Source organism: Leguminivora glycinivorella, chromosome 19 (genome assembly GCF_023078275.1).
Source record: "Leguminivora glycinivorella isolate SPB_JAAS2020 chromosome 19, LegGlyc_1.1, whole genome shotgun sequence".
NCBI classification, from domain to species: Eukaryota; Metazoa; Arthropoda; class Insecta; order Lepidoptera; family Tortricidae; genus Leguminivora; species Leguminivora glycinivorella.
Window position 1 is genome coordinate 14,466,345 of NC_062989.1, and position 24,310 is coordinate 14,490,654.

The 24,310-nt window shown below is 38.5% G+C and overlaps 1 protein-coding gene across 1 annotated transcript in view; it reads right to left on the minus strand.

Annotated features, from left to right (window-relative positions):
* LOC125236332 (sex-lethal homolog) overlaps positions 1-24,310 on the minus strand; it is a 57,590-nt gene that overhangs the window by 19,554 nt on the left and 13,726 nt on the right. Inside the window, 5 exon segments of the mRNA XM_048143089.1 lie at positions 7,845-7,932; positions 9,133-9,314; positions 10,691-10,798; positions 15,093-15,229; positions 15,232-15,304. Coding sequence (XP_047999046.1) covers positions 7,845-7,932; positions 9,133-9,314; positions 10,691-10,798; positions 15,093-15,229; positions 15,232-15,304 — 588 coding nt within the window.

Consider the following 24,310-nt stretch of genomic DNA (forward strand, 5'->3'; position numbering starts at 1 on the left):
ATAAAATTATAAGTAATTTTACATGTCGCTCCAATAATAAATAATTCTTATTAACTAAACAGACTAGTATATTGCTAGGCCCAATTAGTGAGTTAGGTACATCTTTTTATCTTATAGTTAAGTTAATGAGTTAGTTTATAGTTACAGTCGTTACAGAGTTTTTTATTTTGCAACATTTATGTTAAAGAGAATTCATTTTAGTTTGACATCCTAGTAGTTCTTAATATAAATTCGTTTATTGTGTAATAAGCAGATGTAATCAACATTTTTTTAAGTTTATTTTCAAATATAGCCTCACTAGGTGAGTCAATGACCTCTTTCGGAAGTGTGTTATAAATCTTTACACCCATGACACCGAGTGACTTCCGAGCCTTCGCCAGGCGGCGGCGCGGGACCAGCAGCAGGTGCTCGCCGCGCGTGTTGCGCCCGTGGCTCTGCCCGCGGGTCATGTACAACCCTAGATTGGACCGCACGTACTTGCATGCAGTCAATATATAGACACATGGCAGCGTGAGGATTTTGTGTTCTTTAAATAACGACTGCGCTGGGTAATCATATGGTTTATTTGAAATTATCCTAAGGGCTCGCTTTTGCAATCTAAACAGTCTATTGCATTCGGCAGCGGTAGCCCATAGTTCTACACCTTGTGTTAAAATTGAGTGGAAGTACCCGTAATATGCTATTCTGAGGTTTTGGGGTGTTAGAGATGGGGCGAGTCTAGCAAGGGCGAAGCACGCCGACGCCAGCCTGTCAGAAACCGTATCTATATGGGGGGTCCAGGTTAGACCCGCGTCTATGGTAAAACCGAGGTATCTAGCTTGCTCGACCTGGGGAAGCATAGTATTGTTTACATATATTTCTAGCGGACATATACCAGTGTTTCGCAGTTGAAAGTGCATAATATTAGTTTTTTCTATATTCAGAATCATACCGTTAGATGAAAACCACCTGGCAATGTTATGCATTACTTTGTTTGCTGTAGTTTTTAAATTGTTGAAATTATCTGCATTTATTATAATGCACGTGTCATCCGCGAACATAATATATTCAGGGTCAGAGCATGCTGTCATTATGTCATTAACTAATATTAGGAAAAGGTTATTACCCATCATAGATCCTTGCGGTACCGCGCAATCTCCTACAGGTTCAAGGTTCGACTTCGAGCCATGGACGACAGTGCTTTGTTGTCGGTTTCTCAGAAATGAGGCGATCGTATTAAGAAAGTTGCCTTCGAAGCCGTAGCGCGATAGTTTGGAGAGAAGCAACGAGTGGTCGATCATCTCGAAGGCGCGCGACAGGTCGCAGAATATTGCTGCCACCTGCCGCCCGGCCTCGAGATGCGTCATCACTCGCGCCACCACATCGCGCGCTGCATGCGTCGTCGATAGGCCTGTCTGGTAAGCATACTGTTGGCTATTTAAAAGTTTGTATTGAGTAAGGTGTTGCATAATTCTCATACTTAGTAAACGTTCGAATATTTTTGATATTATAGGAATGAGCGATATAGGTCTATAGAATTTAGGTATATGCATTTCGCCTTTTCCTTTATAGATTGGTTGTATTTTTACGAGCTTCAAAGTGTCGGGGTAGACACCCGCTGTGACACATTCATTGAATATTAAAAGTATTAAGGATATGACATTAGGAGGAATTAAATCTATGACATAGGTTGTCATATCATTTATGTCTTTAGATTGTTTTCGTTTAACGTCCTTACATGCCTTCAACATCTCGCTAAGAGTGAACGGTACAAACACAAACGCGGGCGGTACTTGCGGCAGATATCTGTCGAGATATGCGAGAGCGTCATCAGCGCACGGGCGCGAGTCATTGTTGGTGTGCGTGTAGTAGTGGTTGAGCTGGTCCGCGGCGGCCGCGGCGCGCGCAGACTCGCAGGCGCCGGGCGCGCGGCTCACGAGCACGTCCAGGGGCCCACTCCTGCTGCCGCTGCGCCGGCCTGTCTCCGACTTGATGACGCTCCACATAGCCCGACAAACACTACCACCTGCACAACATACTATTTTATTATTTATAAATTCTATACGATCATTACGTAACGTAGCCCAGTACTCCGCTTCCAATTTTAATAGATTCGAATGCAACTCGATATCATTAGGCTGTTTAGATAACTTAACCTTTGTTGCGCGCAATTTATGGCGTAGCTTACGTAAGAGGTCATTAACCCAGGTGTTGACAATCTTCTTAATAGGTTGTTTTCGCATAGGGAAGTAAATGTCATAATAATGTTTAATAATATTGATTACTGATGAACTTATTTTATTAGGACATTGATATTTTATAAAAACAGAGTTCCAGTCATATAACTCAAGGCTCTGAGTAAAATTATATTTGTTTTGATTAGAAAAAGATCGTTTAGTTATGTACTTAATTGGGGAACCAGAATTATTGGTATTTATGATGACATTTACACCGAGGTGGTCAGACAGATACATTTCCTTACAAGATACATCACATATCATACTTTTGTGTATATTAGTATATGCATGGTCGATACAGGTTTCTGATGTTGCAGTTATTCTAGTAGGTACATTTACAAGCTGTCTAAAATTATGCTGTTTAATTTTATTTAGGAGACATCGGGTATTAAAGCATTTAGTTAATAGATCAATATTAATGTCTCCAACTAATAAAACATTACTGTTTTGTATACTTTCTAGATTTAATAATTCATCTAACTTAGTAAGATATAAAGGTACATCACCATTGGGCGGACGGTAGATACACACAACTATCAGGTCCCGTTCTATGCACTCGATGGCACAGGCTTCAAAGTGGGCTTCGATGGATAAGTCAGCGACCTCCCTGCGTTCCATTGTGATCATATTCGATTTTGTGTAGATACAAGTTCCACCACCTTTCTTTGTCTGTCTCGAGTACTGGGCGCGGAGGCTGTAGTTGAGGATGTTGATTGTAGAGAGCTGGTTTTGTTGGAGCCAGTGTTCTGTGAAGCATAGCACGTCGAAGGAGTCTTGGATTTGGAGTTCGCATTCTAGTCTGTATGTCTTATTCTCAATCCTGTTTATGTTTAAATGTAGAATATGTGTTTTATTTACAGCTTTCTTTGGTGATTTCTTTTGCGAGTCATTCTGTGTGGCTTCGTCGTGGGTGTAGAAAGGGTTGCCATTCCGAAACGCTGACGTTCACAGGCCAAGAAGATGCAGACAGGATAGTGTCATACGCTGCCGCTGGTATTCCAATTTTGAAGGAGTTGTATGTATCATGTTTTGATTTAATTTGGTTAACTGTGTATCGCAGGTCCGAATGAATAGTTTTAAGGTGTGAAATAATGTCTTCTGGAGTAGTAGTTTTCTCGAAGAAGCATCCATGGAGATATTTTAACACTTCTACACCTTTTAAGCTGGTATTGGTTGCAGTTCCTTTTATCACATTAGGCTTGAGGCTGCGGCGGCGCCGTTTTCGATTCGCTTTTTCCCACTTATTTTCGCATTCGCTTTGTTCGTCCAAATTCAGGCCATCGTCACTGTGGTTATTTTGTAGTTCGTCGGTTTGAAGTTGCTCATTTCTCGTGCTAATTGTCTGAGGTTGGTTATTTTGATCTTGGATCGTTGCTTCCTCATTGTGTTTTTCGGTTTGAGGTTTGAAATCAGAGGTGGCGGTCGGTTTGCGCGTGGGCACTTCTTTATTTGGTCGGGTATTGCGGCGCTGTTGTTGGTTGTGCGCGGTGATCTCTCTCTCGTACGCACCGCCGCGAGTCGCTTGGGGCGCACTGGCGCGTGCGTGGGAGCGGGACGACTAGTGGGAGTCGATGCGCAGCTTGACGCAGCAGGTGTTGTAGTTACACTGATATTGTTTAACCCGGCCAAATTTTTAGAGTTACTTATTTTGTTTGCGCAAATAACGGACTTTATTTCTCGTACTTCACTCGATATTTCGTCAAATTTTTTGACTAAACGATTGATTTCTATTTTCAAAGGTTGAATAGCTTCTAAGATAGCGTTTTTTAAAGTTTCACTGTCCAATTTCGACATGATTTATTGTTTTAGAAAACACTTAGCACGAGCGCGATAGTGACGTGTTGAATGAGCGAGCGAGACTGATTTCTAGCTATTGTGTATATACTATGGTGTCTAGGTAGGTAATGTGGTCTACGGATTAACTTTTCCATAAATATAAAAATAAAATAGTAGTGTTGATAAAGTGTAGGCCACTGTACTAGTACATGTACCTAGCTTTAATAAGTTTCTGCTACTAAACATGTGGTTTTTAATAAATAGTTGTCATGTAGGTGGTGGTATGATTATTAATTAAAACTTATTAACGTGGATAATTATGTCGAAAATTTGAAAAAATTGAGTTGGAATTTTAATTTAATATTTGTCAAGTTGTAAATGTCAAGGTCACTTTTTCTATGATCAAATTTACAGGCCGCAATGAGGGGTTAAAGATAAAATGTTCAGTGACTAAGGCCAGAATGTACCACCATATCCCTAAATCCCTCAAAAACTGAAGTGGTGTATTTTTTTTTTCTTTGTGTACAGTCGACTACAAAGAGATGTATCCATTTTTTCACCTTATTACAATGCAATAAGGTGAAAAAGTGGATACATCTCTTTGTAGTCGACTGTACGTTGACTAAAAAATGCCCCAATTTGCCCAATAAAAAACAAGACAAATCGTTCCCGCGCCGTTCCCGTGTCGGAGTGTAACCGCAGCCAACTGGCGGTGCTTTTATACTGTCTAAAGACTCCTAAGGTCATAATGTACCATTGTACCATCATGTATGTACTACAGTATGGGGTTCTTCAAAAAAAGGAGTGTACAAGTTTCTAATGGGTCGGCAACGCGCACGTGACACCCCTTGAGTTGCGGGCGTCCATAGGTTACGGTGACCGCTTTCCATCAGGCGGGCCGTATACCTGTTTGCCACCGACGTGGTATAAAAAAAAAAGTTCCTAAATCCCGCCAAAAACTGAAGCCCTCTTTATTTGTGCACGTTGACTAAAGAAATGTACCCTAAAGCAAAACACAACACATAATCGTTCGCGCACCATTCCCGTGTCGGAGTGCAACTGCAGTCGGCTGGCCGAGCTTTTATATTGTCTATTAGACTCTTATAATACCATGATGTTCCTAAATCCCTCAAAAACTGGAGCGTCCCATGTTTTTGTCAAGATTTTTTGTGTTAATAAATGAGACTGAATGGCATCAGATCACACAGGCAAGGATCGCATGGCAAAGCCTAGTGTCGCTAAGCCAGCGAAGTGAGTAAGTAAAAAATGTACCAATGTGCCCTAAAACAAAACACAAAACTTAATTAATACTGCCTGTGCCTATAGCGTTCAGCATCTAAGGCCATAATGATGTTCCTAAATCCCGCAAAATCTGAAGCGCTCTATGTTTTTGTCAAGATTTTTTTTGCGTACGGTGACTAAGGCAATGTACCAATGTACCCTAAAACAAAACACAACACAGATCGTTCGCGCACCGTTCCCGTGTCGGAGTGCAACTGCAGCCGGCTGGAGGAGCGCGGCGCGCGCGCCGTGGCGGCGGCGACGGGCTAGAACAACACACAATTTAGACCCCCCCGCCAATGTCCCGGAGTGCCCTGGGGCACGGTTGTACACAGAGCCTTGGATACTTAAAATGTATAAAGTACGGTAGGTACATTACATTCGGCTGAAAAGCAAAAACAAGGCGTTAAACGTTTTACGCTGTCAGTTGGAAGTCGCATTTGAAGTCGTATGCTTAGACACGGATCCGTGCTTGGGAATTTTTATCTATTGTTTTAAATGTCAAGGTCATTTTTTCAATGATGATAATTGACAGGTCGCATACGAGCGGTTAGAGTCTGGCTAGCCAAATATTGTTGACAGATATTTCCTTGTGGTATCACCAATTGTCTATGGTTTAAAAAAAAGGCTAAAAGTCTGCTGTCAATTTATGTCACTTATTCAAATTGTTCGCGGGTTATTAAGGGTAAATCTTAAATATTATAACAATGACGATACCAAGCGAGGTCCGCAATTTGCTGTTTAAGCTAATAAATAATTACAACCAAGAGCGAAGTCGACGTGAAGCGGCATATAATGAAAAACTGCAATGTTTACAAGTCGTAAACAATATAGTAGGTTGGTGCTCTATTAATATTTTGATACTTTAAGTACTAGTTCTAACATTTGCCTATAACTTTGATTAAGTATGTGAATATAATAAAACTTAAATCTCATAAACAGGAAAAGAGTGTAAAGACAAGGAGAAACTCGAAGCTCTGGAAAGTATTAATAAAATAAAAATATTGGAACGTAACGACTTACTTACGAAAAACCAATATTTAGAAGAAATCAGTGAAGTGACTGGTCAGTAGTAATTTGATATAAAAATATAAAAAATAAAATAAATAATATAATTTAGCCTATATACGTTCCACTGCTGGGCACAGGCCTCCTCTCATGTCTGAGAGGGCTCGGGCTATATAGTCTCCACGCTAGCCCAATGCGGGTTGGAGACTTCACATAAATCTTTGAATTTCTTCGCTGATGTATGCAGGTTTCCTCACGATGTTTTCCTTCACCGTAAAGCTAGTGGTACATATTAAATGATATTTCGTACCTAAGTTCCGAAAAACTCATTGGTACGAGCCAGGATTTGAACCTGCGACCTCCGGATTGAAAGTCGGGCGTCATCGTCATATCCACTCGGCCACCACTGTAACTGCTTATATGGCAATAAAAATATAAAATATATAAAAATATCTTGGTGAAACATGTCTATATATGAGCGGCAAAAATGTCGATAGTGCATTTTCTTTACCTACCTACTTAACATATTAAACAGACATTTGAAATAAAACTCTTTTAAACGGATTAATCGCGTATATTAACATCATGACCTACGTTTCGAGCCCTTTACAGCACTCGTCTTCACAGGTTCTACCCCTAAGACAGACATTTGAACCTTAAAAAATGTCAATTACCACCATTAATTGGATCAAATGCTAACAGATTTTGTCAAATTTCTGTACATATATTAGCAATTTCTATTGATTTTCAATATAAGTGTGCACAGAAAACAAAAATATTTTCTAGTATCAAAACTATATCTCCTACTATACCAAATGTGACCAGCCCTAGATTTTTTGAATTTCCCGCCAAAAGTTGGGGCAATATTTCATTAGCCACACTCTAACGTTCAGTGCTTCCAACTCGAATTTTGAAAAATGCTAGACTTGTCCGTATTTCATGAGTTTTTTTTTTTTCAATAACTTGAGCAATTAGCAATGTAAAAATATTTAAAACAGTAAAAAGATGGAAGTGACTAAACGTAAAACGTGACAGTCACTTGACAGAATGTATGTTCGTTAGTTTCACTTCTTTCGCACGGAGAGACTCCACACTATTTTTTTTATACATTGTGGGACATTACAAAAAGCAATTTGACCATCAAAGACATTATTTTATTTTATTTTAAAGTACACGAAATAGGCAAATAGGACACTCTTAAACCCACTGAGAACATCATTATACATTCGACGATGCTACACCAACAAGATGTTTATATTCATTAACTGACACATCAGCTGAATGTAAACGATGCATTTTTTACAAAACGATATGAAAAAAAAAAAAAAAAAACAGAAAATACTCTGTGTACACACCGTTTTCCCCAAACTAAATCAATGCTCACAACAACGCATCATAGTTCAATTCATGCATAGTTACTATTTTTAGTTTATTATATATTCCAATTGTACCCTTAACACAAAGTATTCGTTGAATTAGTTCATTTTCGAGCAATTCCCATGCGTGAAGCGGGTAGTTGTTAGTTTGCGTTAGTTCTCAATTCTGCCGACAGATGGCGCTTACCTTGACACTGAGCGGCTCAGTACCGCCCTCTGGTATCACGTTGTTTAAAGCTGCTATCGCCTCTTGAGCCTCTTCCCGTTTGTCGAACCTGAAAAATTTAATTGGAGGAATTTATTTTCTTGCCTTTGAAATGAACTAATGGAAACATAGCATTAGAACATTGTCATAACTGTAGCTCTTAGATTTTAACATCCTACCTAGTAGACGTTTTTATATTTCACATGACGTAATTTATCCCCCGGTAAGGGCATTTATTTGTGTGACGAGCACAGATATTTGTTCCTGAGTCATGGATGTTTTCTATGTATATAAGTATTTGTATATTATATATATCGTTGTCTGAGTACCCACAACACAAGCCTTCTTGAGCTTACCGTGGGGCTCAGTCAATCTGTGTAAGAATGTCCTATAATATTTATTTAATTTATTTATTTTATTTATTTATTTATGTACGTTAAGAAGATAGATGTGTCTTTCCTCTACACGTCCTTATCTTCCAAATATTGTGAGATAGTAAGAAAGGGGTAACCTTTTCTGCGCACCATTACTTTTGTCCATATTAATGTGTTTCTGCACTTTACGTCTGTACATTCCGAATATTTTATAGTCTCTAGCTGATCTTCAATGACGAGGTAAGTTCGTCTATTTGAAGTGACTTACCTTATCTTATCTTAAATCTGCGGGGGCCCTTCCGGATACACTTCGACCCATTGGGATCTTTTGTGCAATTACCCCCTACGATCCTCAGATCCTTCAGCTATTCAGGAGCTTCTCGACCATCTCCACGTATCGGATGATGAGACTCATAGGTAGCTCTCTGAAGTCCTTTGGTACCAGGTAGCCTGCTCCAAAGTTGCGAGGGCGTGACATTCACACATTAGATGTCTGACGGTCTCTTCCTCTTCGCCACACATGCGACAATCAGTGTTGTCAGCGTGTCCCATCTTGGCCAAGAAGTGACTTACCTTACTTTTATCCCTAAGAATCTGTTTTAGAACCGAGCCCCTGTACTTTAAAAATATCGTCTCTAAGTCTTCGATATGGATAAGTTCGTACATTTGACATTACTCACCTAACTAAAGCAACATTATAGGCCCGTACTTTCCGAATATCGTCTCTAGCTGGTCTTCAATGGCGAGGCGAGGTAAGTTCGTCCATTTGACGTTACTTACTGGGTAAGTATTTTGATCCCCGTAATTTGTTTTTGAACCGTGCTTCTGTAGTTTCCAAATATCATCCCTGTATTCGATATGGATAAGTTCGTCCATTTGACATTACCGTTACTTACCTAACAAAAGCCACACCACGCGGCGCCCCATTACTTTTGTCTCTGAGTATGTGTTTCTGCACTATACGTCCGTACTTCCCGAATATCGTCTCTAGCTGGTCTTCCGTGATCGCGCGGGGTAAATTCGTCACGTACAAGTTCGTCTCTTTTATGTCGTCACCTGACGGTCGTGCGTATGATACCTGAAAAACAAAAATAATAACTTGAAGCTAAGTTTGTGATATTCTAAAGTCGATAAAACATGAATTGATGATTAATAACTACTAACTAATATTATAAATGGGAAAGTCTGTGTGTCTGTTTGTTTGTCCCTCTTTCACGGCAAAGCGCGACGAATTGACGTGATTTTGGGCAAAAGCAAAAGCTAGTATTCTATAAACCAAAAAAAAAATATTCTTTGGCCAACGTATGTACTTAGATATTTTAATGCCATGCTGGGCAAAGGCCTCCCCCTATTTTTGCAGTCTTCACGATCTCGGTCAGTCCCTATTGTTAAGGAAGCAACCTAAGTCGTCTAGCCATCGCCGGCGGGGTCTGCCAGATCCTCGCTTTAGGCATGGTTGCCACTATGTGGCGATCTTAGCCCACAGCTCACATGTGGCAGACGTGTCATATCTCAAGAACTGTTTGAGATACGGCACTGCTAGTAAGCTCAAATGATTTCAAATTTAATGTACTTTCACCGTTCTAAAGCAACTCATTGCCTAAAATCTTTAATCTAAAATTTTTAAATGACACTGCAAACACTAAAAAAAGTCCGATTTTTTTGCAGTCTTTTGCAAATCACGACGCTAGCACAACTTTTTTTTTGCTTGCAAGATTTACATTCCTCCAAGGACCCCAAATAATATACCAAAAATGCAGCTTTACATCACGCTTTGTTTTGACGACCGGTCTGGCTCAGTCGGTAGTGACCCTGCCTGCTAAGCCGCGGTCTTGCTTTCGAATCCCGGTAAGGGCATTTACTTGTGTGATGAGCACAGATATTTGTTCCCGAGTCATGGATCTTTTCTATGTATATAAGTACGTATTTATCTATTTATGTATGTATATCATCGCTTAGCACCCATAGTACAAGCTTTGCTTAGTTTGGGGCTAAGTGGATCTGTGTAAGGTGTCCCCAATATTTATTTATTTATTTTATTATTAAGGCGACTATGGTATATGGGTTAAATTGTGGCGTAGGCGAGAGGCTGGCAACCTGTCACTGCAATGTCACAGTTTCTTTTGCTTTCAACCTCTTATTTGTCAGGAGTGGCACTGAAGCTTTAGTAGTTTCATGTGTTCTGCCTACCCCTTTATGGGATACAGGCGTGATTGTATGTATGTATGTATGTATTTTATTATTTCTCTTTTTGACCAGTCTATAGTTACTGTAAGGCTGGGTTTCAGTGTCACACGGACCGTCCGCGCGGAGCGATCCGCACTGGACTAATATGTGTTAACTTCAGGGAGCTTTTTAAAGTGGCGCGGACACATCAACTTCATACAAATTGGTCGCGCGGATGTACGATCCGCGTGACACCTAAACCAGCCTAATAAAATATTATGAACACACCTTTAACCGCTTATTCCTGAGTTGATATCCGTTGAAAGTGTCTATGGCTCTCGCCGCGTCCTCCTCTCGCGTGAAGTTCACGAAACCGAAGCCGTAACTGTACCCCGTCTGAAATTGCAAAAGATAACGTTAATAATAAACAAGTTCATACATTTTTACAAGCTTTTATTCAACTTGCCTTGTTAGTGTGCGTCAAAACGTAGAAGATAAATTTGACCCACTTCCCGGTTTCCGATTGAGTTGAAATTATGCACACGTTTTATTATTATTTATTTTTTACCCAGGGGGAATCCGTTATGGATCCCACTGGACGGGAGAGCCAAGTGGGTATGTCCGACTCCCACTGACTAAACCCCCTGGGGTGTTCCGACGCTCGCCTTGGGCGGTGGTTCGGGAACACGGTTGTAGACCACTGACTATTTTTAACCCCTGACGCAAAAACGACGGGGTGTTATAAGTTTGACGTGTCTGTCTGTGTGTGTGTCTGTCTGTCTGTCTGTTTGTGTGTGTCTGTCTGTGTGTGTGTCTGTCCGTGGCATCGTAGCTCACGAACGGATGAACCGATTTAGATCTAGTTTTTTTGTTTGAAAGCTGAGTTAGTCGGGAGTGTTCTTAGCCATGTTTTATGAAAATCGGTCCACTATGTCGCGGTCGGGGGTTTTTTCAAAAATTTAATTTTTTTTTTATACTACGTTGGTGGCAAACAAGTATACGGTCCGCCTGATGTAAAGCGGTCACCGTAACCTATGGACGCCTGCAACTCAAACAGTGTCACATGCGCGTTGGCACCCCATTAGAAACTTGTACACTCCCTTTTGCTGTTTTTAATTATGTGGTTATAGCCTGCTTTAACCCTGCCACCACTCTGACATAACCTTATTTAAAGGGTTTTGAGTAACTTTACTATAAAGATATCAGTAGATGGTACGAGAACTATAACTAATTCGAAAAAGTTTCCAAAGTCGCAAGCAAAATGCCACACGATGGGAATTAAACACGCTATTATTTCATAGACAAAAGTTTTGTAGCGGATTGTAAGTCGAATAAATTAAAATGTTGCGCCATTATTTGTATTGTATTGTTTTATTAGTAGGTACATTGCGATACAAGTGCGGAAAAGAGCCAAGAAGAGATTTGAAACGAGTGGTTATAAATTAAATATAATTAACTAGTGGACCGATTTTCATGAAACATGGCTAAGAACACTCCCGACTAACTCAGCTTTCAGACAAAAAAAACTAAATCAAAATCGGTTCATCCGTTCGAGAGCTACGATGCCACAGACAGACACACACACAGACAGACAGACAGACAAACAGACAGACAGACATACACACAGACAGACACGTCAAACTTATAACACCCCTCCGTTTTTGGCGTCGGGGGTTAAAAACGTAAATGTAAAATGAGAGCCAAGTTCAATAATATGATATGATACATGCCTTGGTTGTTCACTTTAACGACAAAAGTGAGATCTAAAGGGGTAAGTTCAATGGTCAGTCCTGAAATTTATTTTTCCCCTCACTAGCTCGGAAACACGTGTTTTGTCCTTTAATGCCAGCGGGTAAAAACGCATTTTATCCACTAGTGGGTAAAGTAATTTGACCTTGAATAAAAGCAAATTTACTGCTTTAAAATGGATAAAAGTAGGTGAATCTAGTAATAAAGATGATTTACCACCTGTGGAACTACTGGAAGCAGTGATAAACACATTTTTTGCGTTGTAGTTTCCTCGCTATAGTGAGGGGAAAAGTTTTGTGTTACACTCGGGTGCAAATGTATTTTACTTCTCGTGTGTTAAAAAAACTCGCAAGTTCAGGATTCTATTCTCGAACCACTCGCTTCGCTCGTGGTTCAACTATTGAATCCTTTCACTTGCTCGTTTTACAATTCCACACTCGGCGTTAAAATACAACTTTGCCCCCTTGTATAACAAATAACTATATAACAACATAAAATATCATTTCTTTTTATAACTTAGGATAATATATTGTAGCCTAAGGTCTGACTTGGCTAATTCTCATATAGAGTAGGGTGTTACCAAATTCGATAAGATTTTTAGATAAGAATATAATATATTTAAGGTCTATTAACACATCATGTATTTCCACATTATTGTTTGTATGACTGTTTGTTGCCTAAATAAAAAAAATAAAAATAAAAAATAGTCACGGATATTTTAAGGTGTTTCTTTTTGTTTTCATTTTCCTTAACAAAAAAATATTAATATTATCTCTCTCGTATGTCACGTTAACAGTGTCTAGAGAAATCTCATTTAATTATTTTATTAACAGGGTGTTTTGGCATAGAACATTTGTTTCCTAGTTTTCTCCAAAAAAACATAACAATATATGTATAACAAATATCCGTGACTAATTTGGTAACACCTTATATTATATACGAATGGTCATGTTTAAATTTAGAATTCGTCATGTAAATCTATTAGAGCTTATAAAGCATACCTATCACACTTTAACATCACACGTTAACTTAACACGGGCAGTGTTAAAAATAGTCAAAATCAGATTTCCCATAAACCACTTTACGTACTTATTAACGCAAACAGAACTCACCAATGTTCACCGATAACACCCCATAGCCCGATAAGTCCGCACGCAAAGCTTATCTTTGACCAATTTTGTGACTTAACATTAAAGCAGGAAGCCATTAAATCCTTTGACATAAATTTACTTCACTTTCAACCATAGATCACCTCAACTAGACCAGTGGTGGGCAAAGTACAGCCCGCGGGCCATGTCCGGCACGCGAAAGAGTTTTATACGGCCCTCCATCTAATAAAAAAAACTAAAAAAAAATTGAAAAAACCCTGACCGCGGCATAGTCGACCGATTTTCGTGAAACATGGCTAAGAACACTCCCGACTAACTCAGCTTTCAGGCAAAAAAAAACTAAATCTAAATCGGTTCATCCGTTCGGGAGCTACGATGCCACAGACAGACACACACACACAGACAGACAGATAGACACGTCAAACTTATAACACCCCTTCGTTTTTGCCCCCTTTAAATCTGGCCTATATCTAATCTACAGCCCCCATGAAAAAAGTTATATTCATATTCATTTATTCCATTGTAAATCATGTTCATTTGTAAAGTTTGGTCTTACATTTGGTCAGGAAGGTACATGATTACCCTGCTAGGGTGTACAATATCGGATTTTAAAATTAGCCTACTTCACATTAATACATATGGACAATTCATGCATAAAATATTTACATCTAAAATGTCAAATAAGTTTACCCACCACTGTACTACACGGAGGTTTGAAGCAAACTTTGAATTGAACTCACCAATGTCACCACGCGACGCATATGATCTCCCGTAGTAATTTAGTTTAAGAACAGAATCGTGTAAATCGAATCAGTAAAATTTTACATAAATGACCACGCGCTCTTTATTAAACGCTTCATAATGCGGTGTCTATGTAGTGTAGTCTGTGCTTTCAACCTACCAACGTTACACCTTAATATTTCTAAAATTAACTCTATTCCCAAACGAATAAGGTTTATTCTCTATTGAAGTTTAGAAAGTAAAACCCCGACAAGTCTTAAAACGAACTTTATATATAAAGAGTTATGGTTTATTATGCCGTGAATATTTGAAAGAGGGTTAAGATGTTCCAGAAAAGGGTTAAGGGTGATTTTCACGAACGAAGTTGGCATTTTATTGTGACCACGTAAAGTTTTAGGGTGTTATTTAAAGATAATGTTAGCAGTTTTTAAGTTATCGAGGGTACAGTCAATTGCAAAAATGGTATCGAACAAATCGTCTCATAAATATGGTACTACGCTCTTATCACACCGGACTACTCATGACGCGACAGCTCTCAATAGGCCCTATAGTCATGAAACTCATGAACATAGCGTAAGTCCGTTTTCACATTATCCGATCCGATATCGGAAGTCGGAAGGATTTCTATGTAAAAAATCTAAGATGGCGCCTGTAATGTACGGGATATGGGCCCTACATCCGATATCGGATCGGATAATGTGAAAACGCACTAAAGGTCCTCCGTCATCGTCTGCGGCAGGTAGTTGACTATGAGATTTGTTCTGCAGGAGTCTCCTGCAGTTCACTAACCTTAAAGTCCTTCATGACGCGACAGCTCTCAATAGGCCCTATGGTCATGAACATGGCGTACAGGTCCTTCTCTGTCATCGACTGCGGCAGGTAGTTAACTATAAGATTTGTTCTGCAGGATTCTCTTGCAGCAGACTGCCCAAATACTAACCTTAAAGTCCTTCATGACGCGACAGCTCTCAATAGGCCCTATAGTCATGAACATAGCGTAAAGGTCCTTCTCTGTCATCGTCTGCGGCAGGTAGTTGACTATAAGATTTGTTCTGCAGGAGTCTCCTGTAGCAGACTGCCCAAATACTAACCTTAAAGTCCTTCATGACGCGACAGCTCTCAATAGGCCCTATAGTCATGAACATAGCGTAAAGGTCCTTCTCTGTCATCGTCTGCGGCAGGTAGTTGACTATGAGATTTGTTCTGCAGGAGTCTCCTGCAGCAGAAATGCCCCTCCTTCTGACATGCTGCCCCAAAACCGCGGCGGTCCGCCGTACCGACCTCTGTACTGTTGCTGGATTTGCTGGAAATAAAAAAATATGTATTAGGCTATATGTATAATACAAGTGTGTAAAACGTGTATATAGAAAAAAGCGCGTAATTGGGTAGGTAAAGTTTTTAAAGATAGGCAAATAATATACAGTACCGGTCAAAAGTTTGAGTTCACCCTTTGATTTCGGTACAAATTAGTACTTTTGTACGATAACTATCTTCGGTTTGGTAGTCGAAATATGTTTTCAACTTATATTTATTGTTTTGTGGAGATTTGTTTTACTAGTTAGACAATTCACGTACCTTTCTTTCACTAAAATCGAATAAACATGACGGCAAAATGCTAGTTATATTTATGGCCTTGCCTTTGCCACTAATTGAGACACATCTTTACACGAAACACAGTTTTAGACAGATAATATAGGCCAAATAATTATTTAGCCTATAAGATTTGAGGGAAACAGATGTTAAAAAAATATAAATTGTTTACGAAACAAATTTTGACGTCTGAACTACAAAAAACTATCTCTCTAAAGCAGTCAATTGTACTGAAAACAAGGAGTGAACTTAAATTTTTGACCGGTACTGTATTTTCCTGGTAGAATACGTTATAATATAACGATCACGGAAAGGTGGCTCTTATATTTTTAATTCATGTATAAACATTTTTTAAGTGACCGAAATGACGTTTGTGAAATTTAATAGCAGATGAGGTGACAATGCCTTTGCGCGAGCTGAACTGTAAGAAATTAGAAATATTTTTTTGCAAAAATTTCATTTTTGGCACCAGCTTTTATCGCCGACTGTACCTTTCTTTCAACAGTCTTCTACTGCTCTTCGAGACGTTTCTAGAAAACCCTTACTCGATGGGATACGACGTTTCATGAGAGAGTTCCTATTACCACCTTTCTGCTCCATCATCAGATCAGCTCCATGATACCATAATATTGCATTGTCACGTAATTTACACATGTGTGCAAAACTTCAGCTCAATCGAAAACCGGGAGGTGGGTCAAATTTAGCTTCTACTTTTTGACACACACTAACATACTAACAAGGCAAGTTGAATAAAAGCTTGTAAAAAACACCAATGACAGCTCAGTGATTAACAGTTGACATCGCTTTTCATCAAAAAACTTTACCTACTCAATTAAAATTTTGCACGGGACTACTAATGCTACTGCAAAATTTAAATTTGCTATTTCTTCTAGTGACGAAACGGCTTGATAGACTATAATTACGAGTATAAATTGAAACATTAACACATAATTGAGAAAAATTATAAATAAATCCTTTGAATGGCAAGATATTGATAACTTTTTATAATCTACTTGTATTTTATAATTAGGACGATAAGTAAGTACTCGTAGGCATGAAGCTTTCAAAATCTAACTACCTAATCTACCTACCTCAAATTATGTTAATTGTAGCGTTTTGTTACAATGTACTAACTACTAAACTAATTTTACTTAGGCTAATCTATAAATACGAAATTACGAACTATATACATAATTCTTCAGTAAAATATAACAATATTTGTAAGCCGTAGTATATGTAAGTTCCAATTCAAATCATAAAGTATTGAAAACCTAGAGTCTAGGTCCTAGACGAACAATATGACTTGAAGTTTTTTTTTATGAGAATATTATCCATACTAATTTTACAAATGGGAAAGGGTGTGTGTCTGTTTGGTTTGTTCGTCTTTCACGGCAAAACGGAGCGACGAATTGGCGTGATTTTTTAAGTGGAGATAGTTGAAGGGGTGGAGAGTAACATAGGCTACTTTTTGTCTCTTTCTAACGCGAGCGAAGCCGCGGGCAAAAGCTAATTAATAACAAAAATAAAATTTGCTACCCTCGTGCTATTTATCGGCCTCGGTTGACTCGCGCTACAATTCTTTATCACCCAGCTTATTTAACAAAACATTTTAACAACTTTACAAAAACAAACTACCGTAGCATCGCAATTTATACGATGCATATGCCGACACTCAATTTATTAACTTTAAACTACAATAAACATTCCAGCTTCCAAAATCCGCAGTACGCACCATTGGTACCAAAACGCAGTAAGGAACAAAATGTTAAATGTTTGCCAATAGCACAAAATAGGACAACCGCTTCTCTGTACAAACATAGTCCCCATTTTACTCTCACATTATCGTTAAGGTGAGAACTCGCTCCCTTGACACCCTTCTGTCACACACAGACTACGACTTAGGCACTGGTTCCAGCAAAAGCTAATAAACTATGAATCTCCCGTGTAAATAAAAGGGAAAGCCAGCGATTTATATCGCTTGGCGACGAACTGTAACCCGCTCGCGCTATCATCGTGTCTCTTTTATTTACACGAGAGCGACTATCTTTTGTTCGTTTTCATCGCCTATAGCTCATAGCTTACTAGCTTTTGGTGGAACCAGTGCCTTAAGATAAAAGTGGCATCTTGAGACATTGTCGTGCATCTTAACATCCACTATATCCAGAAAGAAAAATGACTACCATTTGTACGGGAAAGCGGCTTCATTCGTCTTAAACTCAAAACGCAATAAGAACAAAATGTTTGCCAATACCACACTTAACAATACTTTTCAGCCCCGAAACGGGTACAGTCAAGATATCCAATATATAGATGCGGACAAAGCGCCAAAATATGTATCCACAACATTAATGTATAAGAATAAAGTCGCCTATACATATTTTTGGCATTTTGTTCGCATCTATATTTAATACCTCGACTGTAAATCGCCGTCAAAATAAGTATACACTTTTGGGCCTTACTTCTTTCTTATAAAGTCCAAAATTTAAACATATTTTTGGCGCCCAACATACTTTTGGCTTCAGTTTTTCCTCTGAAGCTATTCCCGACCTACATGGTCGCAAGTTTTTAAAAGTTAGACATTGAAAACGGAACTCTGCGCTTTAGATAATAAGGTAGCTTTTAAAATTAGAGATATAGTTAAGATGAGAGAATTAAAAAGTTGTGTATATTGTACTAACAAATTCAGTTTTAATATATCTATGCCAAGGTCGGGAGCCGAAGCCTTTGGATGAACTAACAAAGTAGGTATCGGATTAATGATTTTATGAAAAGGTTTTCACGTAGGTATTACCTAATACCGTGCGTTTTACAAGTGTCGGCTTCGACGTATACATTAGGCCTTTTAGATCTTTAGGCATTTTGCTATACTTAAAAAAAAAACTTAAGCTGCTGTGCTGAAATTCGTATTCCTATTCTGAGTGGTTCTGTGAACCACTTAATAGACCCCGCGGACTTCTAAGAAACGACAGTTTAACGTGGTTTAACCGAGAACTTCGACTTGGACCTCTGCTATGCCTTTTGTAGCCAGCAACCAATATCGTAAGACGTTACAATTTGGTGCCGTGACCAGGATTCCTTATTGACTCTACGCTCAGCCGACGGAAAAAGCCCTGAATAACGCTTTCCGACCCACAGAATTAGATTTAGATAGAAAAAACAAGTTCATCTATTTGTATGGCGGCCGAGCGTGTCAGATTTTGTACTGAAGTTATTATTTGCCTGTGATTTTAAATATGTCTCAGGCCCTTGAGTGTTCATAATGTTTGTGTTGTTGCAATTAAATATGACTTCAACTTACAAAAATTGACTCCCGAAAGCTGCAATGCAAGCTGCGATTAAAGACGGACAACTCAGTGGTTTTTACCGAGTTCATTTGACATGCTAAGTAGATACGTTTGCTTAATCTATTGTATATATGACATTTTATTGCAAATCTGTGTTCCAACCCTTTTTATCATATCGGCTCCCTTGAGAACCCCTCAACTTCCGTTGCCTAACGTCATTCGCCTATTTTCAAGAACAAAATTTATATTTACTGAATCACCTGTGATCTCCATGAGATCAATCTAAGAGACCATCATCACCGGCTTCCCCAGTTTTTGGACCGGCCAGCTTAAGGTCCTCTTTGCAAAAATATTATTTTCATCCCACTATAAGAAACTAGGTCTTCCTGGGATTAGTCGAAATATTTCAGTTTCAATTGGCACAAGTTACAATCGCATTTGGCTGCAGTCTTGTCATGAACGCCTATAATGGTTGCAGATGCACGCAGATGGCACTAAGTGCTGTAATACTGTTTTAACAAAAACGGGTTAAGCTTCGAGTAATTACAAATAATTTCAATATGTATAGCCTAACAACATGAATCCAAAAAACTAATACAAGTTTAACGAAAACGGGTTCTACATCCGATTCAGATGTCACTTTGATTTTTGTGCAAAATGTCGCTGTAATACCTAAGACCGAACTAGTTGATTACGGGACCCGCTGACTATCAGTCTGCCCAACGCATAGACGTCAAATAAGAACTAAGTACCAAAAGTGCGACCAAAGTCGGAAAAAAAATCAGTGCGATTGGGAGCACTAAATTCAGACTACGATACAAGTGCGAAAAACATGAAGTAACGAGTGGCGACCGAAGGGAGTGTTTTAAGTCGACACGAGTTACGAATTTCCTTTTCGCATATGTATCGTACGACGTTTTTCAGTACAAATTACCCTCCGAAGTTTCGACCCGACAAGAAATGAACCACTTTTAGCACTAGTGTGTAAAAAAAACCGGCCAAGTGCGAGTCGGACTCGCGCACCGAGGGTTCCGTACAAACATTAAAATTATTAAAAAAAAATATATTATGTGATGTAACTAAAAATTTATGGTTTTCGTAATTTTTCCTTTATCTATGCTATAAGACGTTGCTTCGTACCAAATTTCAAGATTCTGAGTTCACGGGAAGCACCCTGTAGGTTTTGATTCCCTTGCAAGTGTCGAAAATTTGCGGCATAAACGGCTGTATCTTTTGATTGCGTTGGCTTAGAAGTTTGATTTTTTCACAGCTTCAAGGGACAGTAGACCTGAGTAATTGATATAAATTTCAGCTTCATACCTCCACGCGTTCCTGAGAAAAAGGGTCTTGACAGACGGACGGACGGACGGACAGACGGACAACAAAGTGATCCTATAAGGGTTCCGTTTTTTTCCTTTTGAGGTACGGAACCCTAAAAACACCATCTGTACTGAAAAATATATATGATGACCCGCCTAAAGCTCGCAAGGGTTAAACACAGCGGACTAATTCATCCCCCTCCGAATTAAGTCAGCAACTTATGTTTTTTGGGTGTCAGTTTACCCTAATTGTGTTTGCCGACGTTTTCCGGGTATTATTTCACTGCCCTACTTTCGTATGAAAATGTGATTGTTTGATGAATGTTTTACGGTAAAAGTTGTTTTTTTTATTATGGGGAATCATAAAAAAAGCCGAAAGACAGCGTTAAAGATTCCGTACAATCGTCGAATTTTTAAAAAGTTTTTCTAGCGTTTTTTACTTAATTTTATCTATTCAACTAAATTGTATGTACCTATTTGGTTTCTTGAGAATACATTCCAAATCCCTAATAATAAACCCCTAATAATAAGAAACCCCTAAAAATCACTCGGAAAATAATTTGAGCTTAAATACCCAAATCGATGGTATTAAGAAAGCCCTTATAATCGCCCGATCCATAGCTGTAAACCATCCAATACTATTACAGTTCCCCGATGCACACGTCACAAAAAATTACAATAGGGCCGATGGAAATAATTTAGCCTAAATCCAAATTTATCCATTTGCGTATTAGTTTAAAATCGCTCGGAAAATAATTTGAGCTTAAGGCACTGGTCCCACCGCGAGCTAGTAAGCTATGAGCTATCGGCTATAAAAACGAACATAAGATAAGCACTCCCGTGCAAATAAAAGAGACACGGCGATATTGATAGCTCACCGCTGGGCGAGTAACTATAAACATCGCCGTGTCTCTTTTATTTACGCGGGAGTGATTATCTTTTGTTCGTTTTTATAGCCGATAGCTCATAGCTTACTAGCTCGCGGTGGAACCAGTGCCTAAATCCAAATCGATAGTAAGAAAGCTCTAATATAATCGCTCGATCCAGATCAGACCCAAAATTAGCGTAAGTTGTTAACAAAAATTAACTCGATGTCAGTTTTGTGATGACAATTAAGCATAAAATCTATCAGTATCTAAAATTAGCAACTTTTTTCACGTTCTGAATGTAGATTACCGCTTAATGTTTATGTACTCGTAATTAACACAAAAACAATATTTTTATTGAATTTTCATGTTTAATTATCGTCACAAAACTGACAGCGAGTTAATTTTTGTTAAAGGTTTTCGCAAATTTTGGGTCCCATGTTCTGAAAATGCCCAGATAGGTTGTCAACAAGTTCAACAACCCAATTATCGAGTTCCTTGGTGTACAGTCAACCAATTGGAACCCTAGGCCACTGTAGAACTATGTCATAGTGACGTTATAAATCAGATTGTAAGAAATCTCTTACTCCTTGTCATTTTGACATGGTTGTAGAGTGGCCTCGGGTTCCAATTGGTTGACTGTACAATATAAGAAGATTAAAAGGTTACAATCTTACAATAGAGACTATGAAAATAATTTGAGCCTAAATTCAATCGATACCTAACCAGAAACCCCTTACAATTGCAAACAAGTTTCAAATACGGACGATAATCATAATCCATACTAATATTATAAATGAAAAAGTGTGTGTGTCTGTTTGTTTGTCTTTCACGGCAAAACGGAGTGACGACTTGACGTGATTATTTAAGTGGAGATAGTTGAAGGGATGGAGAGTGACATAGGCTACTTTTTGTCTCTTTCTAACCCCCCACTTTCCCAAAATGGGGGGTGGAAGTTTGTATGAAGCATACCGCAATTTTAGCATAGCCAGTTTGAGTATAAATCCAAATCGATAACTTAGTAAGAAAGCCCTTATAATCGCTCGATCCAGATAGCTGTCAACCACCCAATTCTCGAGTTCAGCGATGTAGGTCGCGACCGTGACCCAGTGTACGCGGACGCGGCGCCATTGTGGATACCTACGGATCAGCAGACCCGTGTTTTTCTTATAAGCTGCCTTTTGGATTGTTTGATATTCGATTTAGAACAGTTCTAAAGGCGATACAGGAGGGGTCAATTCTCCATACAAACGCTCTCGACTATTTCCTCCCTGGTTTTTGAAGATAGAGCAATGATTTATTCAACACAGATTTTTTTTTTGATATTCTTATTTTTAAAGACGCTAGAGTAAATCAAAAATTTCCAAAAACGGAGTTATTGATTATGGCGGAAAAAAGGTGTGGTATTTAAAATTGGTGACAATTAGCCTAAAAACTAAACGATCCGACACAGATTATTTCATTGTTATTCAGATTCTCAAATATGGTAACGATTGATTTAGTTTTGAAAGAGGAAACAGTCGAGAGCGGAACCTCGATTTTAAAGATTTTTTTGTAATATCTTTTAACTGAGTTGTTCATAATGGACAATTTTTTTTTGATAAATCTAGTTAATAAATAATAACACTAGTCTATTAAACTAAAAGTCCCAAATTGAAAGGGGGGCTCCTTTCCATGTTAGCATTTTCGCTCCTGTAGCGTCTTAAAACAAGTTTTGCATTAGCCTTTCTGGGGTTAGACATTTTGTAATGGTGTATTTTTTTTTTCAACATGTTACATTCAATTTTTTAATATTGCATAAGTAGCTTTATTAACCAGTAGCTGATTGATACTACGTCGACAGCCGAACCACTGCCGCAGAAAGGATATACCCGTATATGTATTTTCAGTGACAGTGCGTCGACAGGCTTAGCACTGTCAGCGAAAGGGTTAACAACCTCAACCCTGTGTGTAACAACCTTAAAAATCTATATTATGAATGAATTAATAAATGAATTGTTTGAATTGTTCGACACGTCGGGATGTATTGTAAATTACGCGATATAATCCGTTTCCATAATTTTATTTCATTACTTATTTAGTTATTTATGATATGTTCATGTTTAAACTGTTATCAGCTTATTTAGAAAAATAAGACCGCCTTCAAAAATAAGCGCGTTACAAAACACGGAGAAACTAAAAAGCAAAAAATAATAAACCTTTGAATTCAGATTTCTTATCGTATTGCAATAACTCTAAACATCCAAATTATAAACAAATCAATTATTTTTGCAGTCGGTACCAGACCTGTTCGTCGCCTTGCTATTGCCTGTTTGCCCCACCCAACCATACGCAGGCTGGCACCGACTCCAAAAATAATTGATTTGTTTATAATTTGGATGTTTAGAGTTATTGCAATACGATAAGAAATCTGAATTCAAAGGTTTATTATTTTTTGCTTTTTAGTTTCTCCGTGTTTTGTAACGCGCTTATTTTTGAAGGCGGTTTTATTTTTTGTTAAAAAAGTTTATTTATTTGTTGATTTTTAGTGGTTCCTATTGATATTATATGTATCAGTCCGAATACATGTACACTAGTGAAAGAATTATCCTTTAACTCCTAACCATTGAGGAGTTGACCTTCCATCATCAGCTCAGCCACATAAAATTATCACCATCAGGCGTAAATACTGGTTTACCTTTGAAAAATACACTAAAAACATTACATGTGCCTATAACATTTGAAGAGTTCCCTCGATTTCTCCAGGATCCCATCATCAGACCCTGACTTGGTGCCAATGGGACCATCTCGGGGTTATACCCGTTCGATCAAAAAAAAAATTTTGAAAATCGGTCCACAATTCTCGGAGATATTGAGGAACATACATACAAAAAAATAAAATAAAAAAATAAAAAAAACATTCAGTCGAATTGAGAACCTCCTCCTTTTTTGAAGTCGGTTAAAAATGGAAAACATGTCAAATCACGGCGTTCCTAACAAGATTATCTGTAAACCGATGACACCTGCCAAACGAAGGTCAGTATCGTACGACAGCGTTATAGGATTAACGGTCCAAGCCTAGGTCAAGACATGTAAGTCTAAACCTAAGACTTAGCCCTATATTTTAGAAGTTTTAACATTTTAACCACACATTTCTGAGGCCAAAACAAGAGCGGAAAAGAGGAATTTACGTTCTACGTTAATAAATATGTCACATGACTCACATGGAACTTTGAAGTTTCGACATATGCAGTACTACTTTGCGCACTCA